The 22,632-nt window shown below is 43.7% G+C and overlaps 2 protein-coding genes across 6 annotated transcripts in view; both read right to left on the bottom strand.

The window, feature by feature from the left end:
• Nucleotides 1–5,615, bottom strand: part of atp1a2a (ATPase Na+/K+ transporting subunit alpha 2a) — a 33,171-nt gene extending 27,556 nt beyond the window's left edge. Inside the window, exons 1-2 of one of the 2 annotated variants that reach the window (XM_036984507.1) lie at nt 5,464–5,615; nt 4,103–4,183 (exon numbers count right to left, since the gene is read on the bottom strand). In XM_036984507.1, coding sequence (XP_036840402.1) covers nt 4,103–4,183; nt 5,464–5,475 — 93 coding nt within the window. In that variant the 5' untranslated portion in view covers nt 5,476–5,615. 2 annotated transcript variants of the gene reach the window in all.
• A 3,341-nt stretch (nt 5,616–8,956) lies between these two features.
• The window catches only part of mpz (myelin protein zero), a 32,292-nt gene continuing 18,616 nt past the window's right edge, over nt 8,957–22,632 (bottom strand). Inside the window, exons 6-7 of one of the 4 annotated variants that reach the window (XR_005052971.1) lie at nt 10,341–15,993; nt 8,957–10,020 (exon numbers count right to left, since the gene is read on the bottom strand). Coding sequence is in view for 3 of the 4 variants with exons in the window: in XM_021614027.2 (XP_021469702.2) it covers nt 15,904–15,993 (90 nt within the window). In the remaining variant the exon portion in view is untranslated. Of the gene's footprint in view, nt 15,994–16,037; nt 16,437–22,632 lie in introns of those variants that run through there. The other 3 variants (XM_021614027.2, XM_021614029.2, XM_021614028.2) reach the window with 3 other exon arrangements.

Here is a 22,632-nt window from a genome sequence, read left to right as displayed (position 1 = left end):
TTAGCACAAGCACGTTTTGACACACGTGACAGCGAGATGCACCCCTATTCCCTGTTTGGTGCTGGTCTGGTCCCTTATCTGATTGGTGCTAGTCTGGTCCCTTATCTGATTGGTGCTAGTCTGGTCCCTCATCAGTTAGGTGCTGGTCTGGTCCCTTATCTGATTGGTGCTAGTCTGGTCCCTCATCAGTTAGGTGCTGGTCTGGTCCCTTATCTGTTAGGTGCTGGTCTGGTCCCTTATCTGATTGGTGCTAGTCTGGTCCCTTATCAGTTAGGTGCTGGTCTGGTCCCTTATCTGATTGGTGCTAGTCTGGTCCCTTATCAGTTTGGTGCTGGTCTGGTCCCTTATCTGATTGGTGCTAGTCTGGTCCCTCATCAGTTAGGTGCTGGTCTGGTCCCTTATCTGTTAGGTGCTGGTCTGGTCCCTTATCAGTTAGGTGCTGGTCTGGTCCCTTATCAGTTAGGTGCTGGTCTGGTCCCTTATCTGTTAGGTGCTGGTCTGGTCCCTTATCTGATTGGTGCTAGTCTGGTCCCTTATCAGTTTGGTGCTGTTCTGGTCCCTTATCTGTTAGGTGCTAATCTGGTCCATTATCAGTTTGTGCTAGTCTTGTCCCTTATCAGTTTGGTGCTGGTCTGGTCCCTTATCAGTTTGGCGGTGGTCTGGTCCCTTATCAGTTTGGTGCTGGTCTGGTCCCTTATCTGTTAGGTGCTAGTCTGGTCCCTTATCTGTTAGGTGCTAGTCTGGTCCCTTATCTATTTGGTGCTAGTCTGGTCCCTTATCAGTTAGGTGCTAGTCTGGTCCCTTATCAGTTAGGTGCTAGTCTGGTCCCTTATCAGTTAGGTGCTAGTCTGGTCCCTTATCAGTTAGGTGCTGGTCTGGTCCCTTATCTGATTGGTGCTAGTCTGGTCCCTCATCAGTTAGGTGCTGGTCTGGTCCCTTATCTGTTAGGTGCTGGTCTGGTCCCTTATCAGTTAGGTGCTGGTCTGGTCCCTTATCTGTTAGGTGCTAGTCTGGTCCCTTATCTATTTGGTGCTAGTCTGGTCCCTTATCAGTTAGGTGCTAGTCTGGTCCCTTATCAGTTAGGTGCTAGTCTGGTCCCTTATCAGTTAGGTGCTGGTCTGGTCCCTTATTAGTTAGGTGCTAGTCTGGTCCCTTATCTGTTAGGTGCTGGTCTGGTCCCTTATCTGTTAGGTGCTAGTCTGGTCCCTTATCAGTTTGGTGCTAGTCTGGTCCCTTATCTGTTAGGTGCTAGTCTGGTCCCTTATCTGTTTGGAACTGGTCTGGTCCCTTATCAGTTAGGTGCTAGTCTGGTCCCTTATCAGTTAGGTGCTAGTCTGGTCCCTTATCAGTTTGGTGCTAGTCTGGTCCCTTGTCAGTTTGGTGCTGGTCTGGTCCCTTATCAGTTAGGTGCTAGTCTGGTCCCTTATCAGTGTGGTGCTAGTCTGGTCCCTTATCAGTTAGGTGCTAGTCTGGTCCCTTATCAGTTAGGTGCTGGTCTGGTCCCTTATCTGATTGGTGCTAGTCTGGTCCCTCATCAGTTAGGTGCTGGTCTGGTCCCTTATCTGTTAGGTGCTGGTCTGGTCCCTTATCAGTTAGGTGCTGGTCTGGTCCCTTATCTGTTAGGTGCTGGTCTAGTCCCTTATCTGTTTGTGCTAGTCTGGTCCCTTATCAGTTAGGTTCTAGTCTGGTTCCTTATCAGTTAGGTGCTAGTCTGGTCCCTTATCTATTTGTGCTATCATTCCAAATATGTTTGACATGACAAAGAGTGGCTTGATGGCACTAGCAGGCAGGTACCCAGACTAATTTGGTGCACTACTGCTCTGGTCAAAAGTAGTGCAGTACATAGATTGTCTTCAGAAAGTATTCATACCCCTTGACTTATTCCACATTTTGTTGTGTTACAGCCTGAAGTCCTGCCATCCAGGACCTCTACACCAGGCGGTGTCAGAGGAAGGCCCTAAAAATTGTCAAAGACTAGAACCACGCTAGTCAAAGACTGTTCTCTCTGCTACCGCACAGCAAGCTGTACCGAAGCGCCAAGTCTAGGTCCAAGTGGCTTCTAAACAGCTTCTACCCCCAAGCCATAAGACTCCTGAACATCTAGTCAAATGGCTACCCAGACTGCTGCTCTTTAATTATTTGTTCCTTTTATTTCTTATTCTTTTAGGTATTTTTCTTAAAACTGCATTGTTGGTTACGGGCTTGTAAGTAATCATTTCACTGTAAGGTCTACAATTTCGGCAATTGTGACAAAATTGATTAAATAGATTTTTTGTTCACACATCTACATACACACAATGCCCTATAATGACAAAGTGAAAACATAAGTATTCACACCCCTGAGTCAATACATGTTAGAATCACCTTTGGCAGCGATTACATAGATCTTGTCATAGATTTTCAAGCCGATTTAAGTCAAAACTGTAACTAGGCCACTCAGGAACATTCAATGTCGTCTTGGTAAGCAACTACAGTATATATTTGGCCATGTGTTTTAGCTTATTGTCCTGCTGAAAGATGAATTTGTCTCCCAGTGTCTGGTGGAAAGCAGACTGAACCAGGTTTTCTTCTAGGATTTTGTCTATGCTTAGCTATATTCTGTTTCTTTTTATTAAAAAAAATGGGGCGACGCAAAATTGGCCTAGCGTTGTCCGGGTTAGGGAGGGTTTGGCCGTTAGGGATATCCTGTCTCATCGTGCACCAGCGACTCCAGGTCGCCAGGTGCACAGTGTTCCCTCCGACATATTGGTGCGGCTGGCTTCCGGGTTGGATGCGCGCTGTGTTAAGAAGCAGTGCGGCTTGGTTGGGTTGTGTTTCGGAGGACGCATGGCTTTCGACCTTCGTCTCTCCCGAGCCCGTACGGGAGTTGTAGCGATGAGACAAGATAGTAACTACTAACAATTGGATACCACGAAATTGGGGAGAAAAGGGGGTAAAATTCAACAACAACAACGAAAAACTCCCTAGTCCTTGCCGCTGACAAGCATACCCATAACATGGTGCAGCCAACACCATGCTTGACAATATAAAGAGTGGTACTCAGTGATGTGTTGTGTTTTCCCCAAACATAATGCTTTGTATTCAGTTCATAAAGTTATTTCCAGTTTTACTTTAGTGCCGTATTGCAAACAGGATGCAAGTTTTGGAATACTTTTTATTCTGTAAAGGCTTCTTTCTTTTCATTCTGTCATTTAGGTTAGTATTGAGGAGTAACTAGAATGTTGTTGATCCATCCTCAGTTGTCTCCTATCACAGCCATTAAACTCTGTAACAGTTTTAAAGTCACCATTGGCCTCATGGTGAAATCCCTGAGGGGTTTCCTTCCTCTCTGGCAACTGAGTTAGGAAGGATGCCTGTATTGTTGTAGTGACTGGGTATATTGATACACCATCCAATGTGTAATTAATAACTCTACCAAGCTCAGAGGGATATTCAATGTCTGCTTCTTTATCTTTTTACTAATCTACCAATAGGTGCCCTTCTTTATGAGGCGTTGGAAAACCTCCCTGGTCATTGTGGTTGAATTTGTGTTTGAAATTCACTGCTTGACTGAGGGACCTTACAGATAATTGTTATGTGTGGGGTACAGATATTATGTAGTCAATAATCATGTTAAACACTATTATTGCACACAGAGTGAGTCCAAGCAACTTATATTACTTTTTAAGCACATTTTTACTCCTGAATGTATTTAGGCTTGTCATAACTAAGGGGTTGAATACTTATTTACTCAAGACATTTCAGCTTTTTTCTTTTTTTTTTATTCAATTGTAAACATTTCTGAAAATATAATTCCACTTTGGCATTATGGGGTATTGTGCGTAGGCCAGTGACAAAACAACATCTCAATGGAATCCATTTTGAATTCAGGCTGTAACACAACAAAATGTGGAATAAGTCAAGGGGTGGGAATACTTTCTCCAAAAGGCCATCTCCATTACTTTCTGAAGGCCCTGTAGGTAACAGGGTGCCATTACTTTCTGAAGGCCCTGTAGGTAACAGGGTGCCATTACTTTCTGAAGGCCCTGTAGGTAACAGGGTGCCATTACTTTCTGAAGGCCCTGTAGGTAACAGGATTTGAGACTCAGACTGTTACTCTCACCATGGACACCTCCTTCTTGAGCTCATCCAGTTCCTGCTCCTTCTTCTTCTTCTTCTTTCCGTCTCCATATTCAGCACCACTCTGAGGAATGATTATCACATTAAACTCAAGCACTTAACTCAAACCTCCCACATGCTGACCGTCTGTGTGTGTATGTGTGTGTGCATGTGTGCGTTCGTGTGTGTGTGTGTGAGTGCGTGTGCGTGTGCGTGAGTGTGTGTGTGTGTGTGTGTGTGCGTGTGTGTGTGTGTGTGTGTGTGTGTGTGAAAGAGTGTGTCAGTGTGTGTGAGTGTGTGTGTGTGTGAGAGAGTGTGTGAGTGTGTGTGAGTGTGTGTGTGTGTGTGTGTGTGTGTGTGTGTGTGTGTGTGTGTGTGTGTGTGTGTGTGTGTGTGTGTGTGTGTGCGAGCGTGCGAGCGTGCGTGCGTGCGTGCGTGCGTGTGTGTTGCTCAGATTGGAACAGTCACTGATGAAGAATGCAGCATCGTGGATATCATCTGCTGATGTCACTCTTTCGTTTCCCAGCAGCACGTGTGAATGAGTGAAAGAGCGACAGAGAGGATGAACATGTGTGAGAGAGACACACATTGAAAAAGCAAATCAAAAAGGCTTTTAGAGAGTAGCGAGCTGTTGGAGTGCAGGAAATGTCTCCCACAGCAATTTCCCCAATTTACTCTTCTCTATGATACTGTATAACAGACACCTGCTAACAACAAATGTCAGCTAGAATTGAATAAGTTATACAATTGAAATTCTGTAATATGTGTCAATAGAAACATTTATAATATAATGATGATTCCAGTTATCTAGACCCTAATCCTACTATCCAGTGTGCTTACAATCTGCCTCAACACTGTGGCATAACCAGCATCATTGCAGACGCTATTAGAAAAAACTGCCTTAGGTTTTCCATCAATGCCTCTTACTTCATATATGTGAAATGACTAGCTAACTTTTGTGTGTGTGCATATATATATATATGTGTGTGTGTTTGTGTGTGTGTGCATATATATATATATGTGTGTGTGTGTTTGTGTGTGTGTGCATATATATATATGTGTGTGTGTGTTTGTGTGTGTGTGCATATATATATATGTGTGTGTGTGTGTGTGTGTGTGTGTGTGTGTGTGTGTGTGTGTGTGTGCATATATATATATGTGTGTATACATAAAGCAGAGTTGGGGTCAATTCCTTTTCATTTCAGGAAATTCAGGAAGTTAAACTGAAATTAAAATATTCATCAATGCTTTGGAATGCTTTGAGTTGACTTTGTAAATGTCAATAGAATTGAGTCCAGCTCTGGTTTAAAGGATAGCAGAATACCTCTCTGTAGATGCATGAATAAGTAAGTTAAGAGAACTTACCCCTTTCCCCATGCTTGCAGCGTTTCAACTCTAGGTTGAAATGTGAAGAACAGACATTTCGTCCTGACAGACAGACAGTCCTGGTCTTTAACACATGGAAAAGACACGGGTGGCTTTTTTGGGGACTGGGACTGACACCCACTCCTTGCCCCCTGTCAGGGTAACCTGAACCTTCCCAGCACCCCTCCCCCGGCGCCTGGGTACACAGAGGGGGCTGTGTGCTGGAACCTGCACCTGTTGTTTCCCTGCCCTGCCCCCTGTGTGAGGAACCACCCTCAATAGAGCACTGTTAGGCTAGCCCCTCTCTCACCACTACAAACACTTAACAACAACAATACAAACAACAACAAACAAACCAAAACACTATATCAACCTCATGTGTACCATTAAATAACAACCCTGTTTTACACGTGCTAAATAAACTGGGCACGAACCAGGGCTAAGGACCACGGTATACAATCTTACCCACATTTACCAAAGAACCAAAGTCACAACCAAACCCAAGTGATTCATCTTGGTAAATCTAACACCACACGGAGAGTTACAGAGAAACCCTACTACACGGTATATCTCTAATGTAATCTACTATGACTTCCATAGCAATTATATCGTGTTACTTGCCACCAAAAAAAGGGATTGCAAAAGATTAGAAAAGTACTCATACTACGCCTCCCATTATTCAAAACCATTGCCAAATAAGATAGGAAGTAGATCAGCAGTTTGTCTCTTGTGATGTCAGTCACTGACAGTAACTCAATTAGCCCTTGTCAGCTACAATTTTGTTAGATTGGTAAATTAGTCTGTAGTAATCATGGCCTAATTACTGACCGGGGAGCCTCCATTTATTTTGTTAATCCCTCTCACTCAGATATCATATAAAAAAAACTGCAAATATTTCTCTCCATCCTATGGCCATATGTGTAGCGTTGCAGGAAATTAGCCTAGCAGTTAGAGTGTTAGACCAGTAACCGAAAGGTCACTGCTTCGAATACCCGAGCCGACAAGGTAAAAAAAATCTGTTGGTGCCCTTGAGCAAGGCACTTAACCCAAATTTGCTTCAGGGCCTCCGTACTACGATGGCTGACCCTGTAAAACAACAGATTTTACTGCACCTGTCCGGTCTACGTGACAAAAACAAAACATTTTACGCCCTTGGATAGCCTAACAAGCATTCAGAACTACACTAACCACCTTGCATAGCCTATCAAGCATTCAGAACAGAAGCTCAGGGTAAGGATCTTGAAAGAGAAAGCTGAGGCCCTATCTTTACTGATACATACAGTGGGGCAAAAAAGTATTTAGTCAGCCACCAATTGTGCAAGTTCTCCCACTTAAAAAGATGAGAGGCCTGTAATTTTCATCATAGGTACACTTCAACTATGACAGACAAAATGAGAAGAAAATAATCCAGAAAATCACATTGTAGGATATTTTATGAATTTTTTTCAAATTATGGTGGAAAATAAGTATTTGGTCAATAACAAAAGTTTATCTCAATACTTTGTTATATACCCTTTGTTGGCAATGACAGAGGTCAAACGTTTTCTGTAAGTCTTCACATGGTTTTCACACACTGTTGCTGGTATTTTGGCCCATTCCTTCCTCCATGCAGATCTCCTCTAGAGCAGTGATGTTTTGGGCCTGTTGCTGGGCAACACGGACTTTCAACTCCCTCCAAAGATTTTCTATGGGGTTGAGATCTGGAGACTGGCTAGGCCACTCCAGGACCTTGAAATGCTTCTTACGAAGCCACTCCTTCGTTGCCCGGGCATTGTGTTTGGGATCATTGTCATGCTGAAAGACCCAGCCACGTTTCATCTTCAATGCCCTTGCTGATGGAAGGAGGTTTTCACTCAAAATCTCACAATACATGGCCCCATCCAGTCTTTCCTTTACACGGATCAGTCGTCCTGGTCCTTTTGCAGAAAAACAGCCCCAAAGCATGATGTTTCCACCCCCATGATTCACAGTAGGTGTGGTGTTCTTTGGATTCAACTCAGCATTCTTTGTCCTCCAAACACGACAAGTTGAGTTTTTACCAAAAAGTTATATTTTGGTTTCATCTGACCCCATATGACATTCTCCCAATCTTCTTCTGGATCATCCAAATGCTCTCTAGCAAACTTCAGACGGGCTGGACATGTACTGCCTTAAGCAGGGGGACACGTCTGGCACTGCAGGATTTGAGTCCCTGGCGGCGTAGTGTGTTACTGATGGTAGGCTTTGTTACTTTGGTCCCAGCTCTCTGCAGGTCATTCACTAGGTTCCCCCCCCCCCCCCCCCCGTGTGGTTCTGGGATTTTTGCTCACCGTTCTTGTGATCATTTTGACCCCACGGGGTGGGATCTTGCGTGGAGCCCCAGATCGAGGGAGATTATCAGTGGTCTTGTATGTCTTCCATTTCCTAATAATTGCTCCCACAGTTGATTTCTTCAAACCAAGCTGCTTACCTATTGCAGATTCAGTCTTCCCAGCCTGGTGCAGGTCTACAATTTTGTTTCTGGTGTCCTTTGACAGCTCTTTGGTCTTGGCCATAGTGGAGTTTGGAGTGTGACTGTTTGAGGTTGTGGACAGGTGTCTTTTATACTGATAACAAGTTCAAACAGGTGCCATTAATACAGGTAACGAGTGGAGGACAGAGGAGCCTCTTAAAGAAGAAGTTACAGGTCTGTGAGAGCCAGAAATCTTGCTTGTTTGTAGGTGACCAAATACTTATTTTCCACCATAATTTGCAAATAAATTCATTAAAAATCCTACAATGTGATTATCTGGATTTTTTTTCTAATTTTGTCTGTCATAGTTGAAGTGTACCTATGATGAAAATTACAGGCCTCTCACATATTTTTAAGTGGGAGAACTTGCACAATTGGTGGCTGACTAAATACTTTTTTGCCCCACTGTATGGACTTTGGTTTGACTTAACACACAAGATAAGTCTCTCTCGCCAAAGTATCTTCATCCCAGCAACCACCTTCTTTTTTCCAATCTCATTACCACGGACAACATGTGAAGTTTACCTCCCTTGTCCTCCCCATAATCTCCCCCTCACTGTGTCAGTGCCTCCTGTAGCCCCATGCAGTTTACAAACACCTGAAATGGAAAAGGATTTTATTTTCCGCACCTGGAAAACATGCACAAAGAAATGACCAGCCACACAGAATCCCCCTCCAGATACAAGGGCAGAAATGTGTGTGCAAACAGTTTGCTCCACCTCATGACAACATGTGTAGAATTGCAGGAAACGAGTTATAAAACTGCACATTTTTCTCCCTCCTCATGGCAAAATTTGTCGAATTGCAGTAAATTTGCTTAAAAACTGCAAAATTTTCTCCAAAAAGTCTAAGGCCTGCTCTGATTGCATGTCTGGGTATGCAGAACCGGGAGCCACTGCGGCCCCCTCATGATGCGCTCAGATTGTTTGTGGCCCCATACCTCGATCCCTGAAATAAATGATCCAATGGCTTATCAGAACATATTTGACTCAAACAGACATGGAGAATAGACATTTTTTATTTGAGTTTATTTTATTCCTCTTATACAACCGAGATGCGTTTGATGCTTTCATTTTAATTTTAATTTTTATTGTTACAACCTATTTTACATGACTGTAGAATTTATATTACTAGCACACTTCAATTATAAGCATTAAAAAAAAACTAAAAAATGTAAGACGCTTAAAATTTCTAAGACAGGAATGTTATCTAACAACCTAAACTAATGCAGTACACAACAAACTATACATCCAACAAAACAGTGTGAAGACATTTTAATGCAGTTTGTAGTATTGTATCAGGAGTCTGTGTGGCCGTACTGAAAGAGGAATGAAAGAAACATTCAAACTACTCACATCTGATGATGGATAGTTGGTTAAACAGCATTGAGGTAAACAGAGATATCTAGTTCCTGTTGCCTTAATGAACCGTGGTGTGCGTCACACTAGCTCCCTCCCTATGACCACAGCTAAAAGAACAGAGCGCATTCAGAACTACACTAACCACCATGCATATCCTAACAATCATTCAGAACTACACTAACCACCATGCATATCCTAACAATCATTCAGAACTACACTAACCCCCATGCATAGCCTATCAAGCGTTCAGAACTACACTAACCACCTTGCATATCCTAACAATCATTCAGAACTACACTAACCACCATGCATATCCTAACAATCATTCAGAACTACACTAACCACCATGCATATCCTAACAATCATTCAGAACTACACTAACCATCATGCATATCCTAACAATCATTCAGAACTACACTAACCACCATGCATATCCTAACAATCATTCAGAACTACACTAACCCCCATGCATAGCCTATCAAGCGTTCAGAACTACACTAACCACCTTGCATATCCTAACAATCATTCAGAACTACACTAACCACCATGCATATCCTAACAATCATTCAGAACTACACTAACCATCATGCATATCCTAACAATCATTCAGAACTACACTAACCACCATGCATATCCTAACAATCATTCAGAACTACACTAACCCCCATGCATAGCCTATCAAGCGTTCAGAACTACACTAACCACCTTGCATATCCTAACAATCATTCAGAACTACACTAACCACCATGCATATCCTAACAATCATTCAGAACTACACTAACCACCATGCATATCCTAACAATCATTCAGAACTACACTAACCACCATGCATATCCTAACAATCATTCAGAACTACACTAACCATCATGCATATCCTAACAATCATTCAGAACTACACTAACCATCATGCATATCCTAACAATCATTCAGAACTACACTAACCATCATGCATATCCTAACAATCATTCAGAACTACACTAACCCCCATGCATAGCCTATCAAGCGTTCAGAACTACACTAACCACCTTGCATAGCCTAACAATCCTTCAGAACAGAAGCTCAGGGTAAGGATATTGAAAGAGAAAGCTGAGGCCTTATCTTTACTGATACATATGGACTTTGGTTTGACTTAACACACAAGATAAGTCTCTCTCGCCAAAGTATCTTCATCCCAACAACCTCCTTTTTTTCTAATCTCATTACCACGGACAACATGTGAAGTTTACCTCCCTTGTCCTCCCCATAATCTCCCCCTCACTGTGTCAGTGCCTCCTGTAGCCCCATGCAGTTTACCAACACCTGAAATGACAAATTATGTTATTTTCCACACCTGGAAAACATGCACAAAGAAATGAACAGCCACACAGAATCCCCCTCCAGATACAAGGGCAGAAATGTGATTAAATGTCATAAGAAGATCTATCACATGTCTGCCTCTCTCAAACAAAACATGGTCTCCATGTATTTTCGTGCACATGTAAAGTCAAATGTAAATGTGTAACTATTTACTTTAGGGTGACACACATATACACAGTTTTTCCCCTCATCTTTTGTTTGACATGACAGTCTGACTAGACACACAGACACATAAAACACACACTTTTGCCACCGGCAGAGAGCTATAAGCTAAATTTAAGTCTTCAATGAGAACTAACGAGGATGATTCTGTTTCCATCCCTGGCCAATAGTTGGGCAGAAGACAGCGACGTGGCATTCCAACCAGCAGAAATGGTGGGTGAATGAACGTGCAGGGGTGTGGTGGTATTGGTGGGGGAGTGAGAGGGGTGCTGGTGATCAGGGGGGTGGAGGAGAGGAGAGGTGTCCATCACTGAGTTTGAAAAAGAGAGAAGAGGAGGAAGAAGAGGAGGAAGAAGAAGAAGAAGAAAAATAAAGAACTGCTGAGTTTGTTTGAGACGGGTCTGCCTTTGTCTGATACAGTCTATATCTATACAGATAGAAGAGGTCTGATACAGTCTGTATCTATACAGATAGAAGAGGTCTGATACAGTCTATATCTATACAGATAGAATAGATCTGATACAGTCTATATCTATACAGATAGAAGAGGTCTGATACAGTCTGTATCTATACAGATAGAATAGATCTGATACAGTCTGTATCTATACAGATAGAAGAGGTCTGATACAGTCTATATCTATACAGATAGAAGAGGTCTGATACAGTCTGTATCTATACAGATAGAATCGATCTGATACAGTCTATATCTATACAGATAGAATAGATCTGATACAGTCTATCTATACAGATAGAAGAGGTCTGATACAGTCTATATCTATACAGATAGAATAGATCTGATACAGTCTGTATCTATACAGATAGAAGAGGTCTGATACAGTCTGTATCTATACAGATAGAAGAGGTCTGATGCAGTCTGTATCTATACAGATAGAAGAGGTCTGATACAGTCTATATCTATACAGATAGAATATATATGATACAGTCTATATCTATACAGATAGAATAGATCTGATACAGTCTATCTATACAGATAGAAGAGGTCTGATACAGTCTATATCTATACAGATAGAAGAGGTATGATACAGTCTGTATCTATACAGATAGAAGAAGTCTGATACAGTCTATATCTATACAGATAGAATAGATCTGATACAGTCTATATCTATACAGATAGAATAGATCTGATACAGTCTATCTATACAGATAGAAGAGGTCTGATACAGTCTATATCTATACAGATAGAAGAGGTCTGATACAGTCTGTATCTATACAGATTGAATAGATCTGATACAGTCTATATCTATACAGATAGAAGAGGTCTGATACAGTCTATATCTATACAGATAGAATAGATCTGATACAGTCTATATCTATACAGATAGAAGAGATCTGATACAGTCTATCTATACAGATAGAAGAGGTCTGATACAGTCTATATCTATACAGATAGAAGAGGTCTGATACAGTCTGTATCTATACAGATAGAGTAGATCTGATACAGTCTGTATCTATACAGATAGAAGAGGTCTGATACAGTCTGTATCTATACAGATAGAGTAGATCTGATACAGTCTATATCTATACAGATAGAAGACATCTGATTCAGTCTGTATCTATACAGATAGAAGAGACTTAAGTATAGAGTGGAGAGTGGATTGGGTAATCTATGAGGGAACATAGTTTAGTGTCACTAAAGGATAGAGAGAGAGTGTGTGTCTGTGTGTGAGAAAGAGAGAGAAAGAGAGAGAGAGAGAAAGAGAGAGAAAGAGAGAGAGAGAGAAAGAGACAGACAGAGAGAGAGAGAGATCCAGTTGCCAGCAAGTGCTAAAATAATGATCTGAGTGAGGGAGACACATGCAGGAGGGATTAACGGGACCAAAATAACCTGGAGGAGTATAAGGATGAATCACTTGTTGGTATCCCTCTGTTGTCATGGCCTGAGAATGTCCACTGGCTGTCAATGTGACATCATTTCATGGACTCAGTCACAACAACAGAGAGAATAGAATGCCATTCAGGACATACTCTCAGTCACATCAACAGAGAGAATAGAATGCCATTCAGGAAATACTCTCAGTCACAACAACAGAGAGAATAGAGTGCCATTCAAGAAATACTCTCAGTCACAACAACAGAGAGAATAGAGTGCCATTCAGGACATACTCTCAGTCACAACAACAGAGAGAATAAAGTGCCATTCAGGACATACTCTCAGTCACAACAACAGAGAGAATAGAATGATATTTGGGACATACTCTCAGTCACAACAACAGAGAGAATAGAATGATATTTGGGACATACTCTCAGTCACAACAACAGAGAGAATATAATGATATTTGGGACATACTCTCAGTCACAACAACAGAGAGAATAGAGTGCCATTCAAGAAATACTCTCAGTCACAACAACAGAGAGAATAGAGTGCCATTCAGGACATACTCTCAGTCACAACAACAGAGAGAATAGAATGATATTTGGGACATACTCTCAGTCATAAACAAACAAGTGTTTTCCTGTTTTGCAGCTGTTACAGTAATCCTGTATACGCCCTTATGGAGCCAGAAATAACCTAACCTTCAGCATGCACTGACAGCCAAACAGCAGAGCACAGCCCAGTGTAGAACTATGACCTCCATTAGCTCAAATGTGAAGGGATTGAATCACCCGGTGAAATGAACTACGGGTTGAACCCATCGACACAAGCTAAGAGCTTGGAATCATATTTCTCTGACTCGTCTGACTCGTCAGTGCAGGGTGCACTCACACTCTCTTTCCGCACCACTCTCATCTGATCTGATTGAGCCATTGAGCTAAGCAACCAGCAGCAGGAAACCTTAATAGAAATTTCAGGAACTATTTGACCCCTCCCTGAAGCCATTAGTATCTCTACATTAGCAGGGTCCATATATTACACTGCATGTCTATACTGGGTCAGCTCTACTTGATGCTAGCTGGAGGGGTTATGTGTTGTATATTCTACAGAGGAGACACTGAGTTTGATAGGACTAGTCTTTCATAGGGCTTAATGAGATAGGACAAGTGCACTCAGGAGGTGGAGCAGATGGGGAAAGGGGTGTGGCCTGAATGGGGTGTGGTCTAAAGGGGGGGTGGTCTAGATGGGTGCGGTCTAAAGGGGTGTGGTCTATGGAAGCTGAAGCAGTCAGGTGGAAGGAAATCAAGACCTTGAGAAATAAGATTCATAAAATCTATTGGAGAGAAAGAGATAAGGGAAATGAGATAGAGGGGGAGAGAGGGGGAGAGGGTGAGAGAGAGGGAGAGACAGGGGGAGAGAGAGGGGGAGAGAGAAAGAGACAGGGGAGAGAGAGAAAGAGACAGGGGGAAATAGAGCGAGTGGGAGGGGAGAGAGAGGGGGAAAGAGAGAGAGGGGAACATAAATAGGGAAGAGAGGATGTGAAAGAGTTAGCATTAAAAGTTTTTAAAACCACTTGAACTGTTTCAATAAGAAGAGTCTGAATGCAAAGTGTTCCACTGAAAGGAGGAAAGGGAAAGAGAGAACGCCAGTGTGAGGGGGAAGGCAGACTGTCTCCCAAATGGCACCCTATTCCTTACACAGTGCACTACTTTTGACCAAGGCCCAGAGTGCACTATGTAGGGAACAAGATGCCATTTGGGACACAGCTGGAAATAACAAATTGGGTTGTCCCTGTATCCAGGACCCTTGTGATGAGTGTCAGACAGACGTGGTAGAGAAATACTGCCTTGCATCAAATCTACAATGACAGGATGGAAACAAAGCTTTTCAGATGTTATCCAACCAGCAGTCAGATGTTGTTATCCAACCAGCAGTCAGATGTTGTTATCCAACCAGCAGTCAGATGTTGTTATCCAACCAGCAGTCAGATGTTGTTATCCAACCAGCAGTCAGATATTGTTATCCAACCAGCAGTCAGATGTTGTTATCCAACCAGCAGTCAGATGTTGTTATCCAACCAGCAGTCAGATGTTGTTATCCAACCAGCAGTCAGATGTTGTTATCCAACCAGCAGTCAGGTGTTGTTATCCAACCAGCAGTCAGGTGTTGTTATCCAACCAGCAGTCAGATGTTGTTATCCAACCAGCAGTCAGGTGATGAGATCCAGAAGACACTAACAGTTAGTAGTCGGAGGGCTTTCATTGACTTATCATACTTTTGGAAGCACTATTGTGTCTATGTTCTCCTCAGTATTGTGTCCATGTTCTCCTCAGTATTGTGTCCATGTTCTCCTCAGTATTGTGTCCATGTTCTCCTCAGTATTGTGTCTATGTTCTCCTCAGTATTGTGTCTATGTTCTCCTCAGTATTGTGTCCATGTTCTCCTCAGTATTGTGTCTATGTTCTCCTCAGTATTGCGTCCATATTCACCTCAGTATTGTGTCTATGTTCTCCTCAGTATTGTGTCCATGTTCTCCTCAGTATTGTGTCTATGTTCTCCTCAGTATTGTGTCTATGTTCTCCTCAGTATTGTGTCCATGTTCTCCTCAGTATTGTGTCTATGTTCTCCTCAGTATTGCGTCCATATTCACCTCAGTATTGTGTCTATGTTCTCCTCAGCGTGGCATTAAGACCCTAATGATGATCGTTTCAGTTGTAAAAGCTTAGATCTCGTGGGAAGGAATATACTGTACTAGACAGACTTACTCTGCCTCCCAAACTGCACCCTATTCCCTATATAGTGCACTGCTACCTATAGGGCTCTGGTCTAAAGTAGTGTACTATATAAGGAATAGGGTACTATTTGAGACGTAGCCTTTAAGTTCATTAGGACCGCCTCTCTCAGACCCTCCTCTGCCTCTCTCTCCAGTATGATTTCAGACAGTATCGTCCTCCGTTTAAAACCCCTGTCCGTCTCATTCACTTATTTCAGGGTCAGTTTTTTGGCGAGCTGGGACAGGAAACTGGCTGATTTGGCTGAGGCAGACCCACCCCCATTCCCCTCCCCCCTTTGTCCCCCTTGGAGAGCTCCAGCTCAATGGTCATCAGCACCCTGTCAGGCCTCTCCCCCTTGGGTGAGTCCCCTCCCCCTGTTCCTGCTCTCCCTGGCTGTCTCAGTGCTTTGTGCTGGGCTGTGTGGGCTGTGTTTTGGGGCTCTAGCTCTCTGCTCTCCGTATCCTATTTCTTATCCTTGCGTGACTCCTGCTTCTTCTTTTCTGAGGCGGCGGCCTTCAGCTTGGACGGGTCCCCGATGGAGAGAACAGGGACCTGTGGAGAGGAGGAGGGAAGAGGGGAGGAGAGGAGTCACTTCAGCAGGAAAGGAGGAGTGTGAGAAAGGGGAGAGGGAGGAGAGTGGAGGAGAGAGAGGGGGAGAGGAGAGAGGGAGGAGAGAGGTGTGTTAGCACAGAGGACATGGGGGAGAGATGGCCGTGTTAAAAATGAGGAAATAGATGGATTAGGATTGAAGGTAGGAGGGAGGTATTTACATCAGAGAAGAGAAGAGAGGTACATTTAGGAGGAAACGAGACAGAGAGAGGTACATTTAGGAGGAAACGAGACAGAGAGAGGTACATTTAGGAGGAAACGAGACAGAGAGAGGTACATTTAGGAGGAGAAGAGACAGAGAGAGGTACATTTAGGAGGAGAAGAGACAAAGAGAGGTACATTTAGGAGGTAAGGGGGAGGCAAGTGACGGGGGGAGGTCTCCAGAGCTGCAAGGGGTGAAAAAACAAGCATCTTTGAGTTAGAGACAGGACTGATATGCATCTCACATTCAGCTTGTCACTGAATCAACACTGAATTAACACTGAATCAACACTGAATCAACACATCTCACATGCTACACATCTCACATGCTACACATCTCACATTCAGCTTGTCACTGAATCAAAACTGAATCAACACTGAATCAACACAATTCACACGTGCATCAGTTCACTCACTCATTCATCAGCACTATAGAATGGACCTTGATAATGACAGCAAATAACATATTTCTGAAAACCCTCATCTTACTGCAGCTAAAGACATGTGAGTGGGCTGGGAAGGTAAGGCCACTGGAGAGAGAGAGGCCACCCACATGGCCATGGTGGTTACTATTTATAGGGGTATATTGTAAGTAAGAGGAAACTCAAGGGGTAAGGGCATAGGGTATATCCCAAATGGCCCCCTATTCTCTAAATACTGCACTGCTTTTGGCCAGAACCCTATGGGCCTGGTTTAAAATTAATACACACTAAATAGAATAGGGCTGCCATTGGGGACTCAACCACGGTCTTTACGGAAAATACAGCGGAGCAAAGTGTCTTCTGAGTTAGTGAAAAGGAAAAGGTCAGAGGAATCTAATTGAATGACTAAAAAATAAACTGTAGTAGAAATATACACTGGGCTGCTATGGACAGGGTACAGGGTAGGTACGTGGCTCTAGTCACAGTGACTATGGACAGGGTACAGGGTAGGTACGTGGCTCTAGTCACAGTGACTATGGACAGGGTACAGGGTAGGTACGTGGCTCTAGTCACAGTGACTATGGACAGGGTACAGGGTAGGTACGTGGCTCTAGTCACAGTGACTATGGACAGGGTACAGGGTAGGTACGTGGCTCTAGTCACAGTGACTATGGACAGGGTACAGGGTAGGTACGTGGCTCTAGTCACAGTGACTATGGACAGGGTACAGGGTAGGTACGTGGCTCTAGTCACAGTGACTATGGACAGGGTACAGGGTAGGTACGTGGCTCTAGTCACAGTGACTATGGACAGGGTACAGGGTAGGTACGTGGCTCTAGTCACAGTGACTATGGACAGGGTACAGGGTAGGTACATGGCTCTAGTTATAGTGGCTATGGACAGGGTACAGGGTAGGTACGTGGCTCTAGTCACAGTGACTATGGACAGGGTACAGGGTAGGTACGTGGCTCTAGTCACAGTGACTATGGACAGGGTACAGGGTAGGTACATGGCTCTAGTCACAGTGACTATGGACAGGGTACAGGGTAGGTACGTGGCTCTAGTCTCAGTGACTATGGACAGGGTACAGGGTAGGTACGTGGCTCTAGTCACAGTGGCTATGGACAGGGTACAGGGTAGGTACGTGGCTCTAGTTACAGTGACTATGGACAGGGTACAGGGTAGGTACGTGGCTCTAGTTACAGTGACTATGGACAGGGTACAGGGTAGGTACGTGGCTCTAGTCACAGTGGCTATGGACAGGGTACAGGGTAGGTACATGGCTCTAGTTACAGTGACTATGGACAGGGTACAGGGTAGGTACGTGGCTCTAGTTACAGTGACTATGGACAGGGTACAGGGTAGGTAAATGGCTCTAGTTACAGTGACTATGGACAGGGTAGGTACATGGCTCTAGTTACAGTGGCTACGGACAGATATTGCATCCTAAATGGCACCCTATTCCCTATAGCCTATTCACTGTACCCTATTCCCTATAGCCTATTCCCTATAACCTATTCACTGTACCCTATCCCCTATTCCCTATACCCTATCCCCTATTCACTGTACCCTATTCCCTATAGCCTATTCCCTATAGCCTATTCACTGTACCCTATTCCCTATAGCCTATTCCCTATAGCCTATTCACTGTACCCTATTCCCTATAGCCTATTCACTGTACCCTATTCCCTATAGCCTATTCCCTATAGCCTATTCACTGTACCCTATTCCCTATAGCCTATTCCCTATAACCTATTCACTGTACCCTATCCCCTATTCCCTATACCCTATCCCCTATTCACTGTACCCTATTCCCTATAGCCTATTCCCTATAGCCTATTCACTGTACCCTATTCCCTATAGCCTATTCCCTATAGCCTATTCACTGTACCCTATTCCCTATAGCCTATTCACTGTACCCTATTCCCTATAGCCTATTCCCTATAGCCTATTCACTGTACCCTATTCCCTATAGCCTATTCCCTATAGCCTATTCACTGTACCCTATTCCCTATAGCCTATTCACTGTACCCTATTCCCTATAGCCTATTCCCTACAACCTATTCACTGTACCCTATTCCCATACCCTATTCACTATCCACTACCCCCTATCCCCTATAACCTATCCCCTATACCCTATTCACTGTACCCTATCCCCTACACCCTATACCCTATCCCCTATACCCTATCCCCTATAACCTATTCCCTATACCCTATCCCCTATCCCCTATACCCTATTCCCTATCCCCTATCCCCTATACCCTATACCCTATTCCCTATTCACTGTACCCTATCCCCTATACCCTATCCCCTATCCCCTATCCCCTGTACCCTATCCCCTATTCCCTGCTACTGCACACCAAAGGGTAAATCTGACTTCAATCTAGACTCTAGACAGACAGCAATTTCTGACACTCCATGATATATTCTGATCAACTGGCTTGTTCTTGTGTCATTACAACAGATCAAAGACATTTGACCAAATTCGTAGTTAGTGAGTTTTGCATTTATAGGGCAGTATACAGTGCACTACTTTTGACCAGTGCCCATACCTATATAGTGCACTACTTTTTACCAGTGCCCATACCTATATAGTGCACTACTTTTGACCAGTGCCCATAGGGAACAGGGTGCCATTTTCGGATGCAGCCAGATAAATCAGTCAGAAGGTGACTAGGGAGGGGTGTAGGAGCTAAGTCCCTGCCTGAATACTAACACAGCTCACTGACAGACAGAGAAATTAGTCCGAAGGTGACTAGGGAGAGGTTTAGGAGCTAAGTCCCTGCCTGAATACTAACACAACTCATTGACAGACAGAGAGACAGGCAGAGAGAAGTAGAGAGGTAGAGACAGGTAGAGAGGTAGAGAGACAAGTAGAGATGGGTATAGGGACATGTAGAGAGGTAGAGAGATAGGTAGAGAGACAGGTAGAGACAGGTAGCGAGACAGGTAGAGAGGTAGAGACAGGTAGAGAGACAGGTAGAGAGACGGGTAGAGATGGGTATAGAGACAGGTAGAGCAGTAGAGAGACAGTTAGAGATGGGTATAGAGACAGGTAGAGAGACAGGTAGAGAGACAGGTAGAGACAGGTAGAGAGACAGGTAGAGAGGTAGAGACAGGTAGAGAGACCGGTAGAGAGACGGGTAGAGATGGGTATAGAGACAGGTAGAGCGGTAGAGAGACAGTTAGAGATGGGTATAGAGACAGGTAGAGAGGTATAGAGACAGGTAGAGAGGTAGAGAGACAGGTAGAGAGGTAGAGAGACATGTAGAGATGGGTATAGAGACAGGTAGAGAGGTAGAGAGACAGTTAGAGATGGGTATAGAGACAGGTAAAGAGGTAGAGAGACAGTTAGAGATGGGTATAGAGACAGGTAGAGAGGTAGAGAGACAGTTAGAGATGGGTATAGAGACAGGTAGAGAGGTAGAGAGACAGGTAGGTAGAGACAGGTAGCGAGATAGAGACAGGTAGAGAGGTAGAGACAGGTAGAGAGGTAGAGACAGGTAGAGAGATAGAGACAGGTAGAGAGGTAGAGAGTTAGAGACAGGTGGAGAAGTAGAGAGAGAGGTAGAGACAGGTAGAGAGGTAGAGAGAGAGGTAGAGACAGGTAGAGAGGTAGAGACAGGTGGAGAGGTAGAGACAGGTAGAAAGGTAGGGACAGGTAGAGAGGTAGAGAGACAGGTAGAGATGGTATAGAGACAGGTAGAGAGGTAGAGAGGTAGAGAGAGGTAGATACAGGTAGAGAGGTAGAGAGAGAGGTAGAGAGGTAGAGAGAGAGGTAGAGAGAGAGGTAGAGACAGATAGAGGTAGAAAGAGAGGTAGAGAGGTAGAGACAGATAGAGAGGTAGAGAGAGAGGTAGAGACAGGTAGAGAGGTAGAGAGAGGTAGAGAGAGGTAGAGACAGATAGAGAGGTAGAGAGAGGTAGAGAGAGGTAGAGACAGATAGAGAGGTAGAGATTGATTAGAGGATGGATCAGTTAAACATAAACTGATCCAAACGCTAACGACTAACCGGTCACCTGTGGAGAAAGAGACAGAGCAAGAGAAAGAAAGAAAGACAGGGGCTTCTCACGGCCATCTGGAGAGAAAAGAGGATAGACAGACAGGAGAAGGAGGGAGGTGTGACTGAAAGAAAGGGGGAGACAGCGCCTGGATAAAGAGAATGTGAATGAGTCAGTGAGAGAGAGGAAGGAGTGTAGGGATGGAGGAAGAGAATGGTTGGGGATGGTGCGTTAGCTGGGATTAATATTACATGCACTGTATTCCAGTACAGCCTGATTGTGTGATGCTGTTGCTTCAGCCTCCAGGGCAGTCAGCTACTAGCTGTTCAACCTCCCTCCCTCCCTCCCTCCCTCCCATCATCCCTCCCTCCCAACCTCCCTCCCTCCCTCCCAACCATCCTCCCTCCCTCCCATCCTCCCTCCCTCCCTCCCATCATCCCTCCCTCCCTCCCTCCCTCCCTCCCTCCCTCCCTCCCTCCCTCCCTCCCAACCATCCTCCCTCCCTCCCTTCCTCCCTCCCTCCCTTAGTAATGGTGAATGAAGAAGCCACATGATATCTGCATCCCAAATGGCACCCTATTACCTCTATAATAGTGCACTACTTTTGAATGGTACCCTATAACGGGGACTCCCTCCTAAAATAAAGGTAAAATAAAAATAACTAAAATACACCCCAAAGGGCCCTGGTCAAAAGTAGTGCACTATATAGGGAATAGGGTGCCATTTGGGACGCAGGTATCATTGTGCAAGCCCAGCAAACAGAAATAATGAAGATACAGTGGCGGATAAACATTGTGGCGAGTCAGCGTAGCACTAAATAAGGCCGTTTTGATCAAACGGGACGTTTTACAATTGTAACTATACCCTATATATGAAAACCCTATGTGTGTCCCAAATGGCACCCTATTCCCTATACTGTATAGTGCAGTAATTTTGTCTAGGGGCCCAAAGGGCTCTGGTAAAAAGTAGGATAGGATGACTTTTGGGACATAGTTAAGGCCTGTTTTAGAGTGTAAGTAAACCCTACATATGAACACCCTGTAAACATGTTAACATACTGTAGGTTTAACCTGTAAACATACTGTAGGTTTAACCTGTAAACGCGTTAACATACTGTAGGTTTAACCTGTAAACATACTATAGGTTTAACCTGTAAACGCGTTAACATACTGTAGGTTTAACCTGTAAATGCGTTAACATACTGTAGGTTTAACCTGTAAACATACTGTAGGTTTAACCTGTAAACGCGTTAACATACTGTAGGTTTAACCTGTAAACGCGTTAACATACTGTAGGTTTAACCTGTAAACGCGTTAACATACTGTAGGTTTAACCTGTAAACGCGTTAACATAATGTAGGTTTAACCTGTAAACGTGTTAACATACTGTAGGTTTAACCTGTAAACATACTGTAGGTTTAACCTGTAAACGCGTTAACATACTGTAGGTTTAACCTGTAAACGTGTTAACATACTGTAGGTTTAACCTGTAAACATACTGTAGGTTTAACCTGTAAACGCGTTAACATACTGTAGGTTTAACCTGTAAACGCGTTAACATACTGTAGGTTTAACCTGTAAACGCGTTAACATACTGTAGGTTTAACCTGTAAACGTGTTAACATACTGTAGGTTTAACCTGTTAACATACTGTAGGTTTAACCTGTAAACGCGTTAACATACTGTAGGTTTAACCTGTAAACGCGTTAACATACTGTAGGTTTAACCTGTAAACGCGTTAACATACTGTAGGTTTAACCTGTAAACATACTGTAGGTTTAACCTGTAAACGCGTTAACATACTGTAGGTTTAACCTGTAAACGCGTTAACATACTGTAGGTTTAACCTGTAAACGCGTTAACATACTGTAGGTTTAACCTGTAAACATACTGTAGGTTTAACCTGTAAACATACTGTAGGTTTAACCTGTAAACATACTGTAGGTTTAACCTGTAAAC

The sequence above is a fragment of the Oncorhynchus mykiss genome, chromosome 8 (assembly GCF_013265735.2).
Source record: "Oncorhynchus mykiss isolate Arlee chromosome 8, USDA_OmykA_1.1, whole genome shotgun sequence".
Lineage (NCBI taxonomy): Eukaryota > Metazoa > Chordata > Actinopteri > Salmoniformes > Salmonidae > Oncorhynchus > Oncorhynchus mykiss.
The sequence above is the reverse complement of the archived record's forward strand: the minus strand, read 5'-3'. Positions and strand labels throughout refer to the sequence as shown.